Source organism: Ornithodoros turicata, chromosome 5 (assembly GCF_037126465.1).
Source record: "Ornithodoros turicata isolate Travis chromosome 5, ASM3712646v1, whole genome shotgun sequence".
Classification (NCBI taxonomy): domain Eukaryota; kingdom Metazoa; phylum Arthropoda; class Arachnida; order Ixodida; family Argasidae; genus Ornithodoros; species Ornithodoros turicata.
The window spans coordinates 16,807,939-16,824,321 of NC_088205.1; the positions used below are offsets into that span (position 1 = coordinate 16,807,939).

Consider the following 16,383-nt stretch of genomic DNA (forward strand, 5'->3'; position numbering starts at 1 on the left):
TCAGATAAAGCAACCAAACTTGCGAAAGAGTGTACGCCTGAGCCGGCAATATTAGACATTACTGCTTTACTGAATAGGTCACATGACGTAAGTCATTAGAAATGTTCGTAAGTATTTATGTTAAACATTATTACTACTTTCTTAAACTAGTTCATATAAAAAAATGTATATTCGCCCCTGTTTCGAGCATGGCTGTCATTTCTATGCCGGTAAGCTAACAACGGCCACAATTCCTAATTTTTGGGCGACATTTTCGCTCGCTCTCACCCTCAAACAGTATGAAACCACGATTGTTGAGCATCTAAGATCACGCGTCGGCACTTCCTCGCAGAACTGATGACCGGGGCAACATTCGAGGCAACAGTAGCCGGCACAGAAACATCGACAACTCTGACAAACTTGAAACCGGTGTCCAAATACGAAGTGCGCGTCTCAGCCGAAAACGCCTTCGGAAGCAGCTCCCCCAGCAACTCCACCATCGTCCACACAAAGGAGGAGGGTAAGTGTTGCCTTAGAGTCACCTTATATTAATGTGAAACTCCAGACGAAAAAAAAAAAAAAGAGGCATTCCACTTGTGCTAACGTGCAGTGCAGTGCAACGGCGAAGGTGCAGTGGAAGCGGTGGAAGGTCCGTGCATTTACAGTGGCTTCCCGGTGCTAACACGGATTCAAAAAGAAAAAAAAAATGAAGTACGACTCCCAACATATCCCTGCGCGAGCGCAAGAGACGTTCCGACTCCATGCGTGCGAAGTGCTGTTTCCCAGCTTCTCGTCGCTGACGTCACACTTCACGAGGTTTAAGCGCCCATGTGACGAAACATGTCATTGCCAACCAGAACGATCGGGATGTGAAGCGTGGCGAATGAGCTTTTCGTGGACCGGCGCAGTGGCCTCTCTCTCCCAGATTTGATAGCCCTTTGCCACGCGTATTTGCCACGCGTATTGCCACGCCTATAGCCCTTTGCGTATTTGTGGTGCTCTTGTAAAAGCTAGTTAAGCAATGTAAAGCCACGAAGTATCATTATCAAATAAAATGCGCTGTGATATTACGGGTCGCTCTGCAAAAAAATGGGCGCGTTAAGTGGCCGCTCCGGAGCGCGAGTGTTTGGCCACTCTCGTACTCCGTGTTTCGTACGTGAGCGCGCTCTTCACGCGCCTGCTTTTAGAGGGTACACGAAAAGAGGTATCATGCTCCGTCACGTGACCTATTCCCTCCTCGCCACGAAAGCGAAGAAAGAGCGCACGACGTGGGGCGGCAGGAGAACCGAGGGAGCAGAAAAAAAAAAAAAAAGAAAGAAAGGGAGAGGCGGCAGCACAGCGAGCGTGTTGAAGCGTCCAAGTGCCGTTTAATAGTTGCTCCAGGAGCACGAAACCGGTAGCGCCCAAGGAGGAGTATGAGAGCAGCTACTTAACACGCCCAATGTTTTGCGTGGTTGCTCCTGATACATCATCTGACGAATGAAGCACGGTTTTAAGCTATCAAAGGCCCTGCTTTATTATATGAAGGTTGACCCCCAGCCTGCCAAACAACTATAACAAACTGCAGGCGAATACTTAATTTCATAATACTTCACATAATTCCTACAAGTTTAATTGTGAACAGTGCCCTAATTACTACTTCTTACGATATCTAGTGGCCTACATACGCCATAACCGTTTCATGAATACAACCTGCTGCTTTTTTCTGTGCGTCAGTATTGTCTGAACGACTATGACACCCGCAAAACGCAATAATACGCAAGTGCGTTACGCATGCGTGATATGTGCGAGTTACACGTTAAAATTAATACATAGTTATGACGGGTCCACTGAGGGGCTATCTGATCGCGAACAGAACATCACACACTGCGACCGGGTGATTTCTAATCCTTTATCCACAAATGCTACTTGGAGGTTACCGCATCAGAAAATTTTGCAGTCAGCTTCGTTCACAAGGCGAACTTTTACCCGAATAATAGCCGCACTGTCCACTGCTACATCACATGTCTATCACAACGCGAGATGACTGGACGACGTGCCGAAGATCGTTGGTCCCTGGCCATTGCGATCAAACACCTTCAAGTCCTGCGGGACCTTGCTGTTTTCTCTTTCTTTCCTTTTTCGTACTCTTTTCTTCTTCTTTTTTTTTTTTTTTTTTTTTTTCGGAAATTAAGGTGGTGGATGCACTGTAACAGTGAATGTGATATCTAGGGTTCCCTGCGTCCACCAATTTATTTATTTATTTATTTTTTCATAAATGTTCTTTGTTCTTCGTAATCGGCCCTCTTCACGGCCGCATTGTATTTATTGCACCTACACAACCAAACCAACGGACGACCATTCACAGCCACTCGTCCTGAATAAAAGCGAGCCGCTCATGCTCTCAATTCACCGAGGGGGAGGGGGGGGGGGGCAAACCACATTTACGAAAAATCGTTACAGTAAAATACATCCCGCCTAACGCGGCGGAGTTCGAATTTTCACGCTTGCAGCACGATAACATTCGACGTCTTTCAAATATTGCGTACGCAGTGAATTTGGAATGCGTGCAAGTCGTGCATTACATCAACCCGCTTCAACGACGCGCGAGAAAGCGGTTCGAGTTCCGCAAGTTGTTTTCCGACCCGCATCATCGTTTTCCTTTGAACCACTTCGTGCCGCTTTCACATATTTCAATCACCATTAGGGGCGCCGAATAAAATGACACGAGTCATTCAGTCGCTTTCGCCTCGTTGAAAGACGAGCATTTCTTTTGCTGCGAGCATATTTCCATAACCTGACACTTCCGCTGCGCTCTCCGTAAAAAGTATTCCTGCCGAGAAAACGTGCAGGTCACGTCAGGATCAAATCAGCGCTTTTATTCCCATCCGAGTCATAGCTTTTCTTGAAAAGGAAAAGTTTGAGTTCAAAGAAGGTTTTCTTCTGTCTCTCTCTCTTTTGCTACAAAAGTAGCGAGTCTGTTTAAACTGGCCTACCTTCCCCAGGAATAAAATTACGTGTATAGGTCGGTCTGGTTTCTTCTGTGAGACATGTGTGCTTTGAGGCGGAGGCAGATTCGGAGTGCGTTACCCAGATTCTAGATGGAGTTGTAGATCGAAATGTTTCATCTTCAAAAATGAAACTCCCCCTACGCGATGAATGACGACGGAAGCCGTATTCAATGGCAAATGAGGATTCGCCATTAATGACCAGGAAGGTCCTATTTTTAAGCGCGTATTTGTGCACCAAAAACTCCGTAAGTAGGAGAGCACTTATCCTCTATGAGCAATCAAAATGTGCCCTTTAACGAACATCGCTGCAGAAAAGAATGGCTCCTGTAGATTCGTAACTTTGTTGAGATAATAATAGGGCAATTTACGTCGCAAAGCAACTGTGATCCTATAAGGGAAGACGCCGTGGTCGGTCTCTGGATTCCTTTTGCACGCACGAGGTTTTTTTTTAACGGTCCACCAGTCTAACACACTCGTCCTCGCTTCTTATACGAGTATTTTAAAAGTGATGTAATTAGTCCTATCCAACTACTTATTTAGTCTCAATCACAGAATACTTTCCGCTACGATACACGTAACAATGATGGCAAGTGAGAGTAGAGATAGAGTACAGGCAAGCTGGTACGTTACCTTGATGCAGGAAAAGCTGTAAAACCGAGAGGCACGGACAAAGAAGGGGACAACACACACACACAAACACACACATATATCCTGAGACGCGGCAAATATATTTATTAGGGCGAAACAACTTATACTGCAAAAAACAGGCGGAGAAGAACAAGAGGAAAGAAGGAAGCATTACAACATCAAAGTTTTTTTTGTTTGTTTGTGTGTTTTTCTATGCCTTATCAGATTGAGCCGCCTGGCTCCGTCTTCGTCTAAAACCGAAGTCTGCGGTGTCAAGCGCAGACAATCCTTGGTGCCCTGCCAAACAAAACGTTGTTTATTCTGTTCCGCGTGAGTGCGACTTTGTGTAGGTCGGGCAGACAGTTCGATCAGTGAATGAAAGGATTAGAGAACACATGGCCGATGTTACAAAGATGTGTGGTCACTCTGAACTTGTAAACCACCTGAAGGCAGTATTGTACCCGTTACCGAAATATGGTATCGCGATACCGATACCCGTTACTTGAGTAAAAATTATCGAAATACCGATATCAATACTTCTGTTTTAAAGTAACGGAGTACCGCTACAGTTACTAAAAAAAGTAACGCGATACTTTGCGCGATACTTTTGTTTGAAATACGAAGCTGATGCAAAATAGAAATATCACTTACGTGAACAGTTTTGCAGTAAAAAGACAGCATATTTCATATGTAGCTCGGACACGTTATGCTTGATTTTTATCAATAGCTGGTTCTCGAAGTCGTCTTCTGCCATCCTTGCAGGCCGTGGTCTCTCCGGCAGCTGACAGAGGTCAGTGTGACAATTACGCTATAGTGTCAGACCCACACATACCGTGGATTCCAATGACCAAGGGATCCTATCCGAAGTTAACAATGCCACAGTATATGTGAGCGTGACTCAGTGTAACACGGCAGCATAGCAGTGGAATCCAGAGCGCACCGTCAAGGGCTTGACCTCTGTTCGTTGACCTCAACTGTTTTGTTGAACACAGCGTGTTTATTTCCTCCAGTTCGAAAGAAAAACAGTGAACATGTGTTTGGTATAATTCCATAATTCCGGTTACGGATCACTTATGCGTGTCCACAGGCTTTTTGTCGAGGGCTAGGCGGACCATTGACAACGAATAAGAGTGAGAAATATGGTCGGTGAAGAAAGGGTGGGGCACTAAAAAGTATCGGTATCGGTAACGATACAGAGATCGCGTTACCATCAAACGTAACGGAAATTTGTAACGGAAATGCTTTTCCGATACCGATTTGAAAAATCGCGATATGCACTTCGATACCGAAAAACTACCGATTACTGTAACGGCGTTACTTCTAACGGTAATACGTACAACACTGCCTGAAGGAGTGTTAAGGCTGTGCGCCATGTTCGAGGACAGCGTATTGCTTGCGTTGTCATCGGAGATTGTTTCGGGAATCGTTGGAAATAGCCAGCAGAGGAAATGTAGTAAGCAATACTTCCTTCATTCCTCTTCCTCCTTTCCGCCGCTTTTTGGCAGTATAAGTTGGTTGGCCATAATAAATATATTTGCTGTGTCTGAGGATCTGTGTGTGTGTGTGTGTTGTCCCCCACCTTTTTGTCCGTGCCTCTCTGTATTCCTACATCATGATGGTGATGACGACAGATAGAAGAAACACGATACCACGACTTCCAACAACATTCAGTTAGTTTAATTTGCATGGATCGCTCCGTCTTTTTTCAAGTCTTGGCAGCAGATTAGTAGGGAGACCTTGTGAAGCACATTGTGAGAAATGGTGTACGCGCAAGTACCATATCGCTCAGTATGCTTTTCAGCTACATTTTAACGGAACGTGTCAGTTCGCACTTCCAGTTTGTTTCGTTGCTTTTTTTTTCTTTTTTTTTTTTCCTTTTTTGAATGCGCGGTCTCGCACAGAACTGTACATGTAGTTTAGTGAGGAAGAGGATACTCAGCGGTACCTCTTTGTGGGTAACATATTTTTCCATCGAACCACTTTCAGCTCCGTCAGGACCTCCTACAGCTGTCAGCCTGTACACCACAGGATCGCAGTCACTCAAAGTCACCTGGAGGGTATGTATTCATGTCGCGCTCATGGGAAAGTGGGTTACTACCATTGTGATGGGGCTCTAAAAGGGGCTGCCATTTTAAACCGACGGCATCGGCGGTCCGACACCTAAATAAGTACGCATCATTAATAACAGTCCAAAGGACGGACGCTCCTATATACGGACGGATGGAACCTATAAAGTACGCTCCGGCACTACAAGATAAAGCAACAATTAAAAAATGGCGTTTCGGAATCTATTCCGAGTACTATCATCCGCATGTTGCAACCTATAGTTGCGCAACATGTTTACATATCGAGAGGAAACCGGTGCAGGACCAGGATGTTTGTTTATAGATCCCTTCGTCCATTTTAGTTGTTTGCGTACACCCCCGTATCGATCCACATAAGCCAATACGCAGGTCCGCAGCGTGTCCTGCTTTCCGCGCGTGTTCCCAAAGTTCGTTAGTGCCGAAGCGTATTTTACGGATTAAACGAGCATATCACGCCAGAGCTTTGCAGGATTCACGTGTGCTAATGAGTAAGATTACAGTAGTCTCTGTCAGGCTATCCACCCCCAATGAGATCACTTTGACGAGGCTTAACTTATTATTATGGTTAGATTGGATTCGGCGATCACAGTCAGACGATCTATTCATGGGTAACCCAATAACGCACCAATGGTACTGCACGTTATCATCCCGAATTGCAAATATGAAATGTCTTACAATTTTTATCCCGCATTTAAAAACATTTCAACTGGAAAGATCAGACGTTATAGTATACTACACTATAATAGTATAGTGTAGTAGTATAGTGTATATAGTAATATAGTGTCTAGTGTGTATCAGTATAGTGTAGTATAGTAGCCGGTAGTATAGTATCGCCCCTGACGATGAACCTCCCCATTCATCATCCCAAAATAAAGTTGTTGTAAACACTCACCACTAACAGTATAAGGCTGGCAGAAACACACGGATAAATTTCAGCCATATTTACATAGCCAAGTCCAACAACATCATTTTGCGTATAAACCTGGACGTGACTATTACGATAAAGAAAAAAAAAAAAGAAAACTAGTGTGGTTCGAAGCTCACTTCCACTTATACCCCTATCACACTCTTCAATAGCCATTGAAACTAATGGCCATTGAACAGGTAGCACCACCTAGCGTGTAACGTGTGAACCTGGCAGGCAGCATTGCAACCAATGCTCTCTGAGAAGTTTACATGTTCGACGCTTGGTGCCGCAACGCGCATGTTCAATGCAGGTTCAATGGTCGTTGGTTTCAATGACCATTGAAGAGTGTGACCCGTGTGACTGGGGTATTACATATTAGTGAGTTTTAGTAAACCACTTTGCAACGTCCCGCTACGGTATACGATACGCTCCTCCGAAACGGTATCACCATACGAGAGACTGACGCTGTTGACGTTTTAGTAGACTTCGCAACAAAATAGATTTCAAGCTATTGGTAATCACAATCATTTACACGAACAGAGCACAGTTGTCAAATATCGAACTTGAAAACGAAAGGGAGTCATAAAAAACGACTTTTCAAATTTGAAACAGTCTGACGTCCACCGAGCGTCAATGGAAGTGCTTCATCTTTCTTTCTGGTCGACCAGCTGACCGCTGTTTCTTTCCATTAGTGTGATGTTATGCACCGACTACGATGTGCAGAATTTCTTTTTTGCGATCGTTCCGAAGTCTCCCTTTAAGGAGACGGTACGGTTAATTAACGTCGTAGCGCTCCCGCATGTCAAATCCCGAACCTTGAAACGTGAAGCCTTTCAATGTGACGATGTTGAGTTCGGTTACTGCAATCCATATCGTTGCATCCACGAAGGGTTAAAGCGAGTTCCCACTTATAGCGCTTCGCTCTATAGGGCTAGAAAATAGCGCTCGAAACCTAGCGCTGTTTTTCCGTTTGTCGTTCTCACATACAACCGAGCACATAGCGCTATCCTGCTGGGTTCACGGGATATCTCTTTGAGACGTGATACACCGGTGCTGCCGTGACTGCTTACTGTCGGCGTCGGGTATCCGCAGCATCAAGGGGGATGACACTTTCGATGCTGTGATCGCAATACCACACTATAGTAACCAAACACCCATGCATTGGCAGATGAAACTCGTGGCCATCTTCACGTCGTCGTCGTCGTCGCATTCCCGTCTTGCTGCTTCGAGTGATCGGAAGCAAAACAAACCCCAGCTTCCGCGACGTCACGATTGCTCACGATTGGTTAAAGCAGACTCACCGCTCAATATAGCGCTATAAAAGTTGACCGGGGCTCTACTTCGACAAGAGCGGTTTTATAGCGGTTCGTAGCAATGCGAGGAGGAAAATATAGCGCAATTTTCTACCGCTATGTAGTGAAGCGCTATATGTGGGAACTGGGCTTTATATACTCGCAATCACCTTGAGCAGCAGAAAAATGCTACGGGAGTCCGCACCGCCATCTTGCTTCTCGCGTAGTCGTACCCCGTCGTCGTCATCGTCTTCTCCTCGCGGAGCCCCGCAACCTGCGTGAGGTCCCCGATAACACGGTACGCTATTCCTCGAGGAGATCCGTACACGCAAGGACTGGAGCTGCAGGCGCACTTAGGGCAGCCACCTTGCCCCAATACACCATAACACAGAACTTATCCTATCCTAGCGAAGCTCCGCAGGCGTCGCGCATACGACATGAGACCAACGCCGTAGCGGGTACCGTATCGAAGATGCAAAAACGGTCTACTGAAACTCTCTTTTGTTTGAGAGGCGTTGAAATGCCTCTCTTCTTACAATAGCCTCCTTCGAAAGACCACCATCATGGCACGATCCTGGGATACTATGTGAGTTACCGCGTTGCCGACGGTGAATCGCCAGCTATCAAACAGGTAGACGCGCGAAACGGCAACTCGTCGCACGGGCTGGAAACAACCTATCTGACCAATCTGCGACGGCTCACCAAATACGGGGTCATGGTACAAGCTTACAATGGCGCTGGAAAAGGACCGCCTTCCGAAGAAGTCTATGCTACGACTCTTGAAACAGGTAGGTCAGCACCGCTTTACCAACTTTATTTTAGTGTGCCGACATGCAAATACTGAAAAATTAATTAACTCGCCGCTGTCTGGCGACGACGTCAAGTCCCGAATTATTACTATTATTAACTAATGTTTATTTTTATTTCTCGAGCGTGACTGTGACTGTTAAAGCTTCATGCACCATAACACCGTAGTGTACCAACGTGAAACAGTCGCGCGCGTTCTGTGGTCTGTTGAAGGCTCTATACTCAAGCAACAACAACAAAAAAGTGACATAAATTGGAAGATACGAAGGTGAAATATAACAACGAAGGCGTTCCACCGTTAAATATCGAGTAACGTACGGTTTCTAAGGGGAGGGGGGATTTATTGGCAGAAGGAAATAAAAAGGAAAGATGAGAGGGGGAAGGGGACGGACTTGCCGCGCTCGCTCTGCGCAAACTTCAGAAATCGTTGTCGAATGTCATGTTATGTTGGAAGCATTCAATTTTAAACCAGTTAGTGTAACGCATTCCAGAAAGTGTTTCTTAATTGCACATAAAGTGTATAAACAAGTGCCGGGATTCCATTACTTTCGAATAAATTTCGACGGTTTTATTAACAATAGATATAACCTGTACATATTGTAACCATTGTCACTACCTCACGCCAAGTTGACTCCAAGTTTTGAGGGGGTGTGTTGTAAGTTGTCGTGTGTAAATATTTTCTGAAACGAATGTACATAATATTGTCTCTAGTTGTAACTGCATGTTGTATGGTGTTGTTCCGGGTGTGTTGCTACCGTCAATAAATTTTCCTATTACAAATCAGTACCATCTGAAGGTATACACACTGCATTTCGTAAACGACGAAGCTAGAGGTCACCATTGAGGTTGTCATGATCGTTGCATGCAGCGCCCCCAACGTCACCATCGGTCCAAGTGGAACCTCATTCTACAAACTCTGTGTACGTACGCTGGAAGAAAGACCCCAAGGATCGCTCACAGAACACAGGTATGAAGCTCTGTTATTGTTTCCAAAGACCGCCCTGTCCGAACAAAAATTTCTGGCAACAAAAATCAAACATTGTATTTCTATATAATTGGGGGGTTTACGTCGCGGGACAACTGAGATCGTGAGCGAGGCCACAGCGGTCGGTATTGTATTCCTAACGTACGCCGAAGAAACACGTTTCGAAGACGTCGCCGTGTTTACAGGATGTGTAACATCCCTCCTATACAGGATGTTTGCTCTAACGTGTCCAGAAATTTTATTTAAAGCGAGCGATAAAAGGGAAACGAGCGCTACTTTTCAGCTACTTGACTAAGAAACAGGTGCTACTAGGGAAGCAGTACCTGTTTCTTACTCAAATAGAAGAAAAGTACCACTTGCTTTTCTTCCTGTCTTCGTTCTTTGTCCGCATCCTTGTGCTGCTTAGTCACGAGGAATGTACACCAACTACCCCACCTCCACACACTCCTTCAAACACCCTGTATACGGAAGAGCTACTTGATTAATAGCAACTTGTTTGTGTCATCACCGTTTTAAAAGTATATACGAATGCCACAGTGCCCGAGAAATCCAGAAATGTGGCCAGCCTATCATAAACGTGCTGCGCACACTTCACAATTAACGAGGTAGCATCCTTAACCAGAAACCAGGAGGGGTCAGGTTTGAGCCGCTGGCACCAGCACACATTAGCTTTTCGGTGAATTACTTAAACCCAATCGTCATCGTTCGTTGGGCACATAGAGGTTCTGTATGTTTGCATTGCCCATAGATGGGAGCTCAGCTATGTGTCGTTCCTTAAACTTATGAGCTTGTATGAGAAATGTGAGCACTGGTGTGCAGTACACTCAGCGAAGTACTCGTAGCTACGTATGCGTAACAAAATGAGCGTAACGTTTGTGCGCGTAACAAAAAACACGTAGACTAGTATACGTAGAACACGTACTGATGGAACATTCCACCAAAAACAAGGAACGGTCCTTGTTTCTAATGTCTCGCACTATTCCACATATTGTTCCACGCAGGCAGCACAACATCTTTGCCTATTATTGGTCCAATATGGGCAATCCCGGCCCAATATTGGTCCACTATTGAACCAATATTGGTCCTCTGTTGCCAGTACTGAACCAATATTGGTCCTCTGTTGCCAGTACTGAAGGTCCTCTGTTGCCAGTACTGAACCAGTATTGGTCCTCTGTTGCCAGTACTGAACCAATATTGGTCCTCTGTTGCCAGTACTGAACCAATATTGGTCCTCTGTTGCCAGTACTGAACCAATACTGGTCCTCTGTTGCCAGTACTGAACCAATACTGGTCCTCTGTTGCCAGTACTGAACCAGTACTGGTCCTCTGTTGCCAGTACTGAACCAATATTGGTCCTCTGTTGCCAATACTGAACCAGCATTGGTCCTCTATTGTCAATATTGAACCAATATTGGGCCATGATATTGTGCTGCTTGGGCACATACAAAGTTTACATCACACGTATAACGCGGCTCGATGTTCCCAGGCTATTCGCCAACCTGCTGTATTGCATTAACCGCTCTCTCGAATGTCATATCAGCCTCACCTCCAACAGACAAGTACAGCATATAACTAAGGTTTCTCGTTTTCGGCGAATATTTTTTTCTGAAATTGGTCGGGAAAAAATTTTCCGCCAATTTTCCGAACACCAAGAACCGGCAGTTTTCGGCGGAAAATTTTTTCTGCTGATGTCATTCACGGCAAAAAAGGCGAAAATCATGAAGTACATGGAATAGAGTTCAGATTTATTCCTCATGAGATTCGTTGTGGCTGGCCATCTACAACTTGAGCTTCTTGTAGTAAACTGTCGTGTACATATTCAGAGATTCTGACCTAATCCTTGGCCGGGACCTCTGGATTAGTGCAGATTCGAGAATGTTAGCCCTAGAGTCAAATCCAAAATAGTCCAAATAAGCTTCGCTTCAGAGGATCGACACAGAGATCCAAGGTAGAGCAGGAGCTCCACCTTGTTTCCGCACCACCAGTACCATCCACAGTTGAGGATCAAAGACGACTAACATAATGCTCGCTGTGTGATAGAGAAGCGTGTATGATTGTTGTGCAATATTGCTATTATCCGCCAGAGCGTCCCGAGGATGTCAAGGTGAGCTCAAGGCCGTCAAACTTGATGAGCTGTAAACAACGAGATTTGGCCGAGGCAGACCACACTTAGGGACGACACAAACAAGTAAGCCTCATACGCCCGGAAATCAACGAATGCAACAACTCAGGGAAAAGAGACGCTGACGCCAGGAATCGAACCTGGGTCTTCTGATTTCCGGTCAGATATGCTACCACTACACCACACCAGCACGCCGTTTCCCATGAGCCATTGAGTGCCGCAAGTAGTGGTAGCATATCTGACCGGAAATCAGAAGACCCAGGTTCGATTCCTGGCGTCAGCGCCTCTTTTCCCTGAGTTGTTGCGTTCGTTGATGAACTGCTTCCAAGTGAAAGAAACATTTCACCCGCGCATGATAGATGGCATCGTGCGCGTGGGTAGCGCGGCGCGGAAACAAGATGGCGCATGCTCGCTCGTGGAATTCAGTGTCGATACTCTGAAGCTTAGCTTATTTAGTGACTCTAGTTAGCCTCTAAGACAGGTTCATTCATGGGATTATATGCCTCCACTTGCCCACTTTTTGCATGCTCGGGTTTATAACATAGCTGTGATTAAACCAGGGAATTCCAGCTTTCCGGAAGACATTGTAGATATTATGCAGCAAAAAGACAGGGACACACACGAGGAAGACACACCATGAAGATTATTAACTACCCCAACCATCAACAGTGCTACTTTCGGGAAGACGTATGTGGCGGTGTTGTGGCGTATATCGATGTTTTTGTTTTCTCCCTGAACACGTGTAAAAAGTTACCGGCGAACGGTTTCCGGCGCTTTTCGGCAAATATCGAAAACGAGAAACTCTAAACATAACCGCTGGTTCGATACCCAAATGCCATTACGCTCCTCCATATTACCCCGGACACGAGCACAGTGTAATCGATCCAACAACTTTTAACCGCAGATGAAATTAGTACGAAACATGGACGCCTTGCCTCACTTACAGCGCCCTCCCCTAGGCACGCGTTCCTAATATAATTGGAGCGGCTTAAACTCCCCCACCAAGAAACTTTGGCTTCAATCCTGGTTGAATGTGAGATCTCATCGGCTTTGGCCAATTTATGCGACGGCAGCTCGGACGGAATTAATTCCCGCATCTGGCACCAGAAGGTGCGATGTGTTAATCACGCGAACGAGCACAGTGTGGATTAGGGATGTCGCGAACCGTCCACTGTTCGAGACCGCACAGGTTCGAAAAGTTCGTCGAACAGTTCGAATAAAGTCCGACAGGTCTGCGCATGCGCGACTTCCGAATAAGAATATATTTGATGATTGAAGAAATCTCATTGTAGATAATCGTTATCGAAATTATTGTCACTCTGCGAAAGCGAGAAAAAACGATTTTGGTCTCAGGAACCATATACTGCACATATGAATATGACATAAAACATACAAGAGATAAATCTTCTTTCTTTCTAATTTCTAGTTAATTCTTCATCTTTCATCATAAAACATACGCAACGCACATTGTCTACAATTAACATCAACGTCAAGTGCTGGGCTGCTATCCTCAAGGCCCGTTCCAACATACAGCGCTTTGCTCCAGAGCACTGGAAAACAGCGCTGTTATTCCCTCCTCTCCCGGCTGCGACTCGATGGAAAACAGCGCTTGGCGAAGTTGAGCTTCGGCGAACTTTCCCATCGCTGTCTCCCAGCGATAGGCTTCCTGAACCAATAAGAACGCGGCGCCGCGTTCACGTGATGGTACGATCACGTACGATCACGTGAGATCACCAAGTACAGCGCTGGGACAAGCGCTTCAAGTGCGAACCCCACAGTGGAAATACAGCGCTGTTTTACAGTGCTGTGGTGCAGCGCTGTGGAGCAAAGCGCTCTATGTCGGAACGGGCCTTTAGTCCTGACGCGTACCTCGTTCTGTACTTATGCCTGTATGTAAGTGAACATCGCTTTAATGTTTATAATACCATTGCTGTTGTTGTGGCACCATCTCCTCCATCATCCCATCCCATCCATCTCATCCCATTTATGTATGTGTGTCTGTGTCCTCCATATGGCATACTGTGGTTGCCGGCTCCTCGGAGTTTGTGTTTCTTCAGTGGCTTGTGCCATGTCAGTTTCTGAATTTTGTCGCTAGCTCACATACAGAGTACTTGTTATTCCATTTTGTGAAGTGCGCTTTTCTTCTACCCCCCTCAGAGTTTGTGCTAACTGGTAATCTCCCGAGAGTTTTAGTGATAGCTATGGAATGACGAGCCGTCTGCACTCGCGATACTACTTCAACTTTCGAAGCCTTACATGTATTGCAATATTTCAACCATATGAGGTAGCCAAAGGAAGCAAAAAAAAAAAAACCCCAACGTTTTGCTTGTTCCTCCGTGTTGTCCTTTGTTGAAACTCCGCGAACATGTTGAAAAGTCCGAAGGTTCGTCGATCCGGGTTCGACAACGAACTTCGAAGTTTGCAAAAGGTTCGCGACATCCCTGGTGTGGATGCCATGCGAGTACAGTTCGTTTCCCGCATCAGAATTTCGCATGATGTCGCCCCATTAGGGGCGTGTTTGTATACCAGAGAGTGTTCGTGAAAATGTGTGAGTGGAAAAAGGGGCGTGGGTGTCAGAACCCATGAGCAAGCGCGGAAATGGAATTGGTTTCGGCAGGTTTTTCTTACGTGCAACCCCACACATAATCCCCGACTCAAGTCGTGCCGTCTCATTCTTCAGTGCCCCACTCTCACCCTCCGTCAACGCATTAACCTCATGTTTTCTTTTTGCTTGTTTTCTAAGTCATCTTTTTCTGTAATCCATATCATCCTTCTTGCACCGTTTGTTAGTCATTTTCTTATTCTTCATTTTTTTTTGCCATCTTTGTCTTTAATCTATCTCATCCTTATTTCACCGTGGTTGGTTTATTTCCTCATCATTCTCTTTTTTATTTATTTTATTAATCTTTCATTTATTTTCTTTCTTTTTTTCTTTGCGGAATAGCAAGCCGGCGTCCCGTTTGGCTGACCTTTCCCATTCCTTTTCCTTTGTTCGAATAAATATATCTCCCCCCCCCCCCCCGTTATCTTTGATTGCAAAGACAAGAAAAGAAATCTTACAACTTTTGCAAAACTATGTCTACTATGCTCTACGGAGTGTTTCACGAAGATCCCTCGGCTGAATAATTCGTCAACAGGAGGCGCCATCGAAGATGGTTAAAAATTGGGCTGTTCGGTGTAGCATCCACGGGGGTTTTATCGCTTTTAAAGTATGCCATCGAAGAACTTTCTGTTTTGGTAACGGTCCTGTGACATCGGCCACGAACTGAGTGGTGAGCGGCTTATTTGCACACGCTGACTAATTACGGAAACATCCCAACTTTTAAATTTTACTTCGCACGTTTGTGGAATCTCTGTTTTACGTATCGGGAAGTTCAGGTAAAAATATTCAAAGAAAAAAAATACGCTGAACATAACGCGAGTAGGCAAGCTAGGTGGTGTAACGACTTTAGGTTAGCATTGAATTGAGTTTGAGGGAAAACACAGGACGAGAAGAACACACGATTACCGGCTGTTCCTTATCATCCGTCACCCCTGTGTGCCAACCAGTCGGATGAACCCTAAATTGACAGCCGGATAGCTGATCCAAAGAGCGCGCTGGTGCACTGCTCCGCGCATGCAATATGTAAACCGCAACCGATTAACTACCCACAAGTATCGACGCGTTTTCCTTTCATTTTTTTCTTTGAGTATTTTTGCTGAAGGTCCCGATACGCAGAACAGTGGTTCCGAGAGAGTGCGAAGTAAAATTTAAAAGTTGTGATGTTTATTTAATTAGTGAGCGTATGCAAATGAGCCGCTCACTGCTCAGTTCAAGGCTGATGTCCCAGGACCGTTAGCAAAACGAAACTTCTTTGGTGGCGCCATCTTTTTCCGAATTATTCAGCCGAGGGGCATTCGTGAAACACCCGGTATATCGTGAGAGTGGTGTAGCTATATCAGAGCCCTTTCGTTCATCATATTCTTTGCAGTTAAGCTGTGTAGAAGTTTTCTGAGCTTGAAATAAGTTCAGCAACGTCATTTTGAGGTCACGCAAGAAGCTCAAAAGATGCATTTTCTGTCACTTTGAACATTGTTTGATTCACAGTCCCGCGCCCTCTCGTGAAGAAGATATCCGAGTCCAAAATAAGTTCAGCAACGTTATTTTGACGTCACGCAAAAAAGTTCAAAACATCAAACTTTTTCTGTCACTCTGTGCTTGGTCACGCGCCGTCACGTGGGCTACGTAGAGCGTCGAATCGCCGTGTGTATCCGTCACCTGCTGAACATTCCTCATTTGTGGACTTCGCGACGAGTGAAGCACACTTGGTCAATTCCGAAATACGCAGTTTAGTGCATGCGGAAACCATAGGTGGATTATCAGAACAATGCTCCAAATAGCTACTCTAGGCATGTAAAGCGCACAAGTTGACAATACCCGAACAGCCTATGCCCAACCGGTTTTAGTAGAATGCGCTCGCTCAGAGAGCACTGTCGCTGAAGATAACCCTACGTCATTCTTGCACAGTGAACCCTGGTTATTATAACCCCCGTTAATCTGACATGTTCGCTTTATGGCCGCTTTTCTAAGGAAGCGTTTCGCCGCCATGT

General features: G+C 45.4%; 1 protein-coding gene and 1 non-coding gene across 3 annotated transcripts in view; one reads left to right on the top strand and one right to left on the bottom strand.

Moving 5' to 3' along the window:
* Positions 1 to 16,383, top strand: part of LOC135394115 (cell adhesion molecule DSCAM-like) — a 166,958-nt gene that overhangs the window by 128,671 nt on the left and 21,904 nt on the right. For both annotated transcript variants that reach the window (XM_064624632.1, XM_064624633.1), the window contains 4 exons: positions 332 to 499; positions 5,583 to 5,653; positions 8,421 to 8,667; positions 9,555 to 9,653. In XM_064624632.1, the coding sequence (XP_064480702.1) occupies positions 332 to 499; positions 5,583 to 5,653; positions 8,421 to 8,667; positions 9,555 to 9,653 (585 nt within the window). The remainder of the gene's footprint in view (positions 1 to 331; positions 500 to 5,582; positions 5,654 to 8,420; positions 8,668 to 9,554; positions 9,654 to 16,383) is intronic.
* Positions 11,913 to 11,983, bottom strand: Trnas-gga (transfer RNA serine (anticodon GGA)). Its single transcript has one exon. It is a non-coding gene; the product is annotated as a tRNA-Ser (tRNA).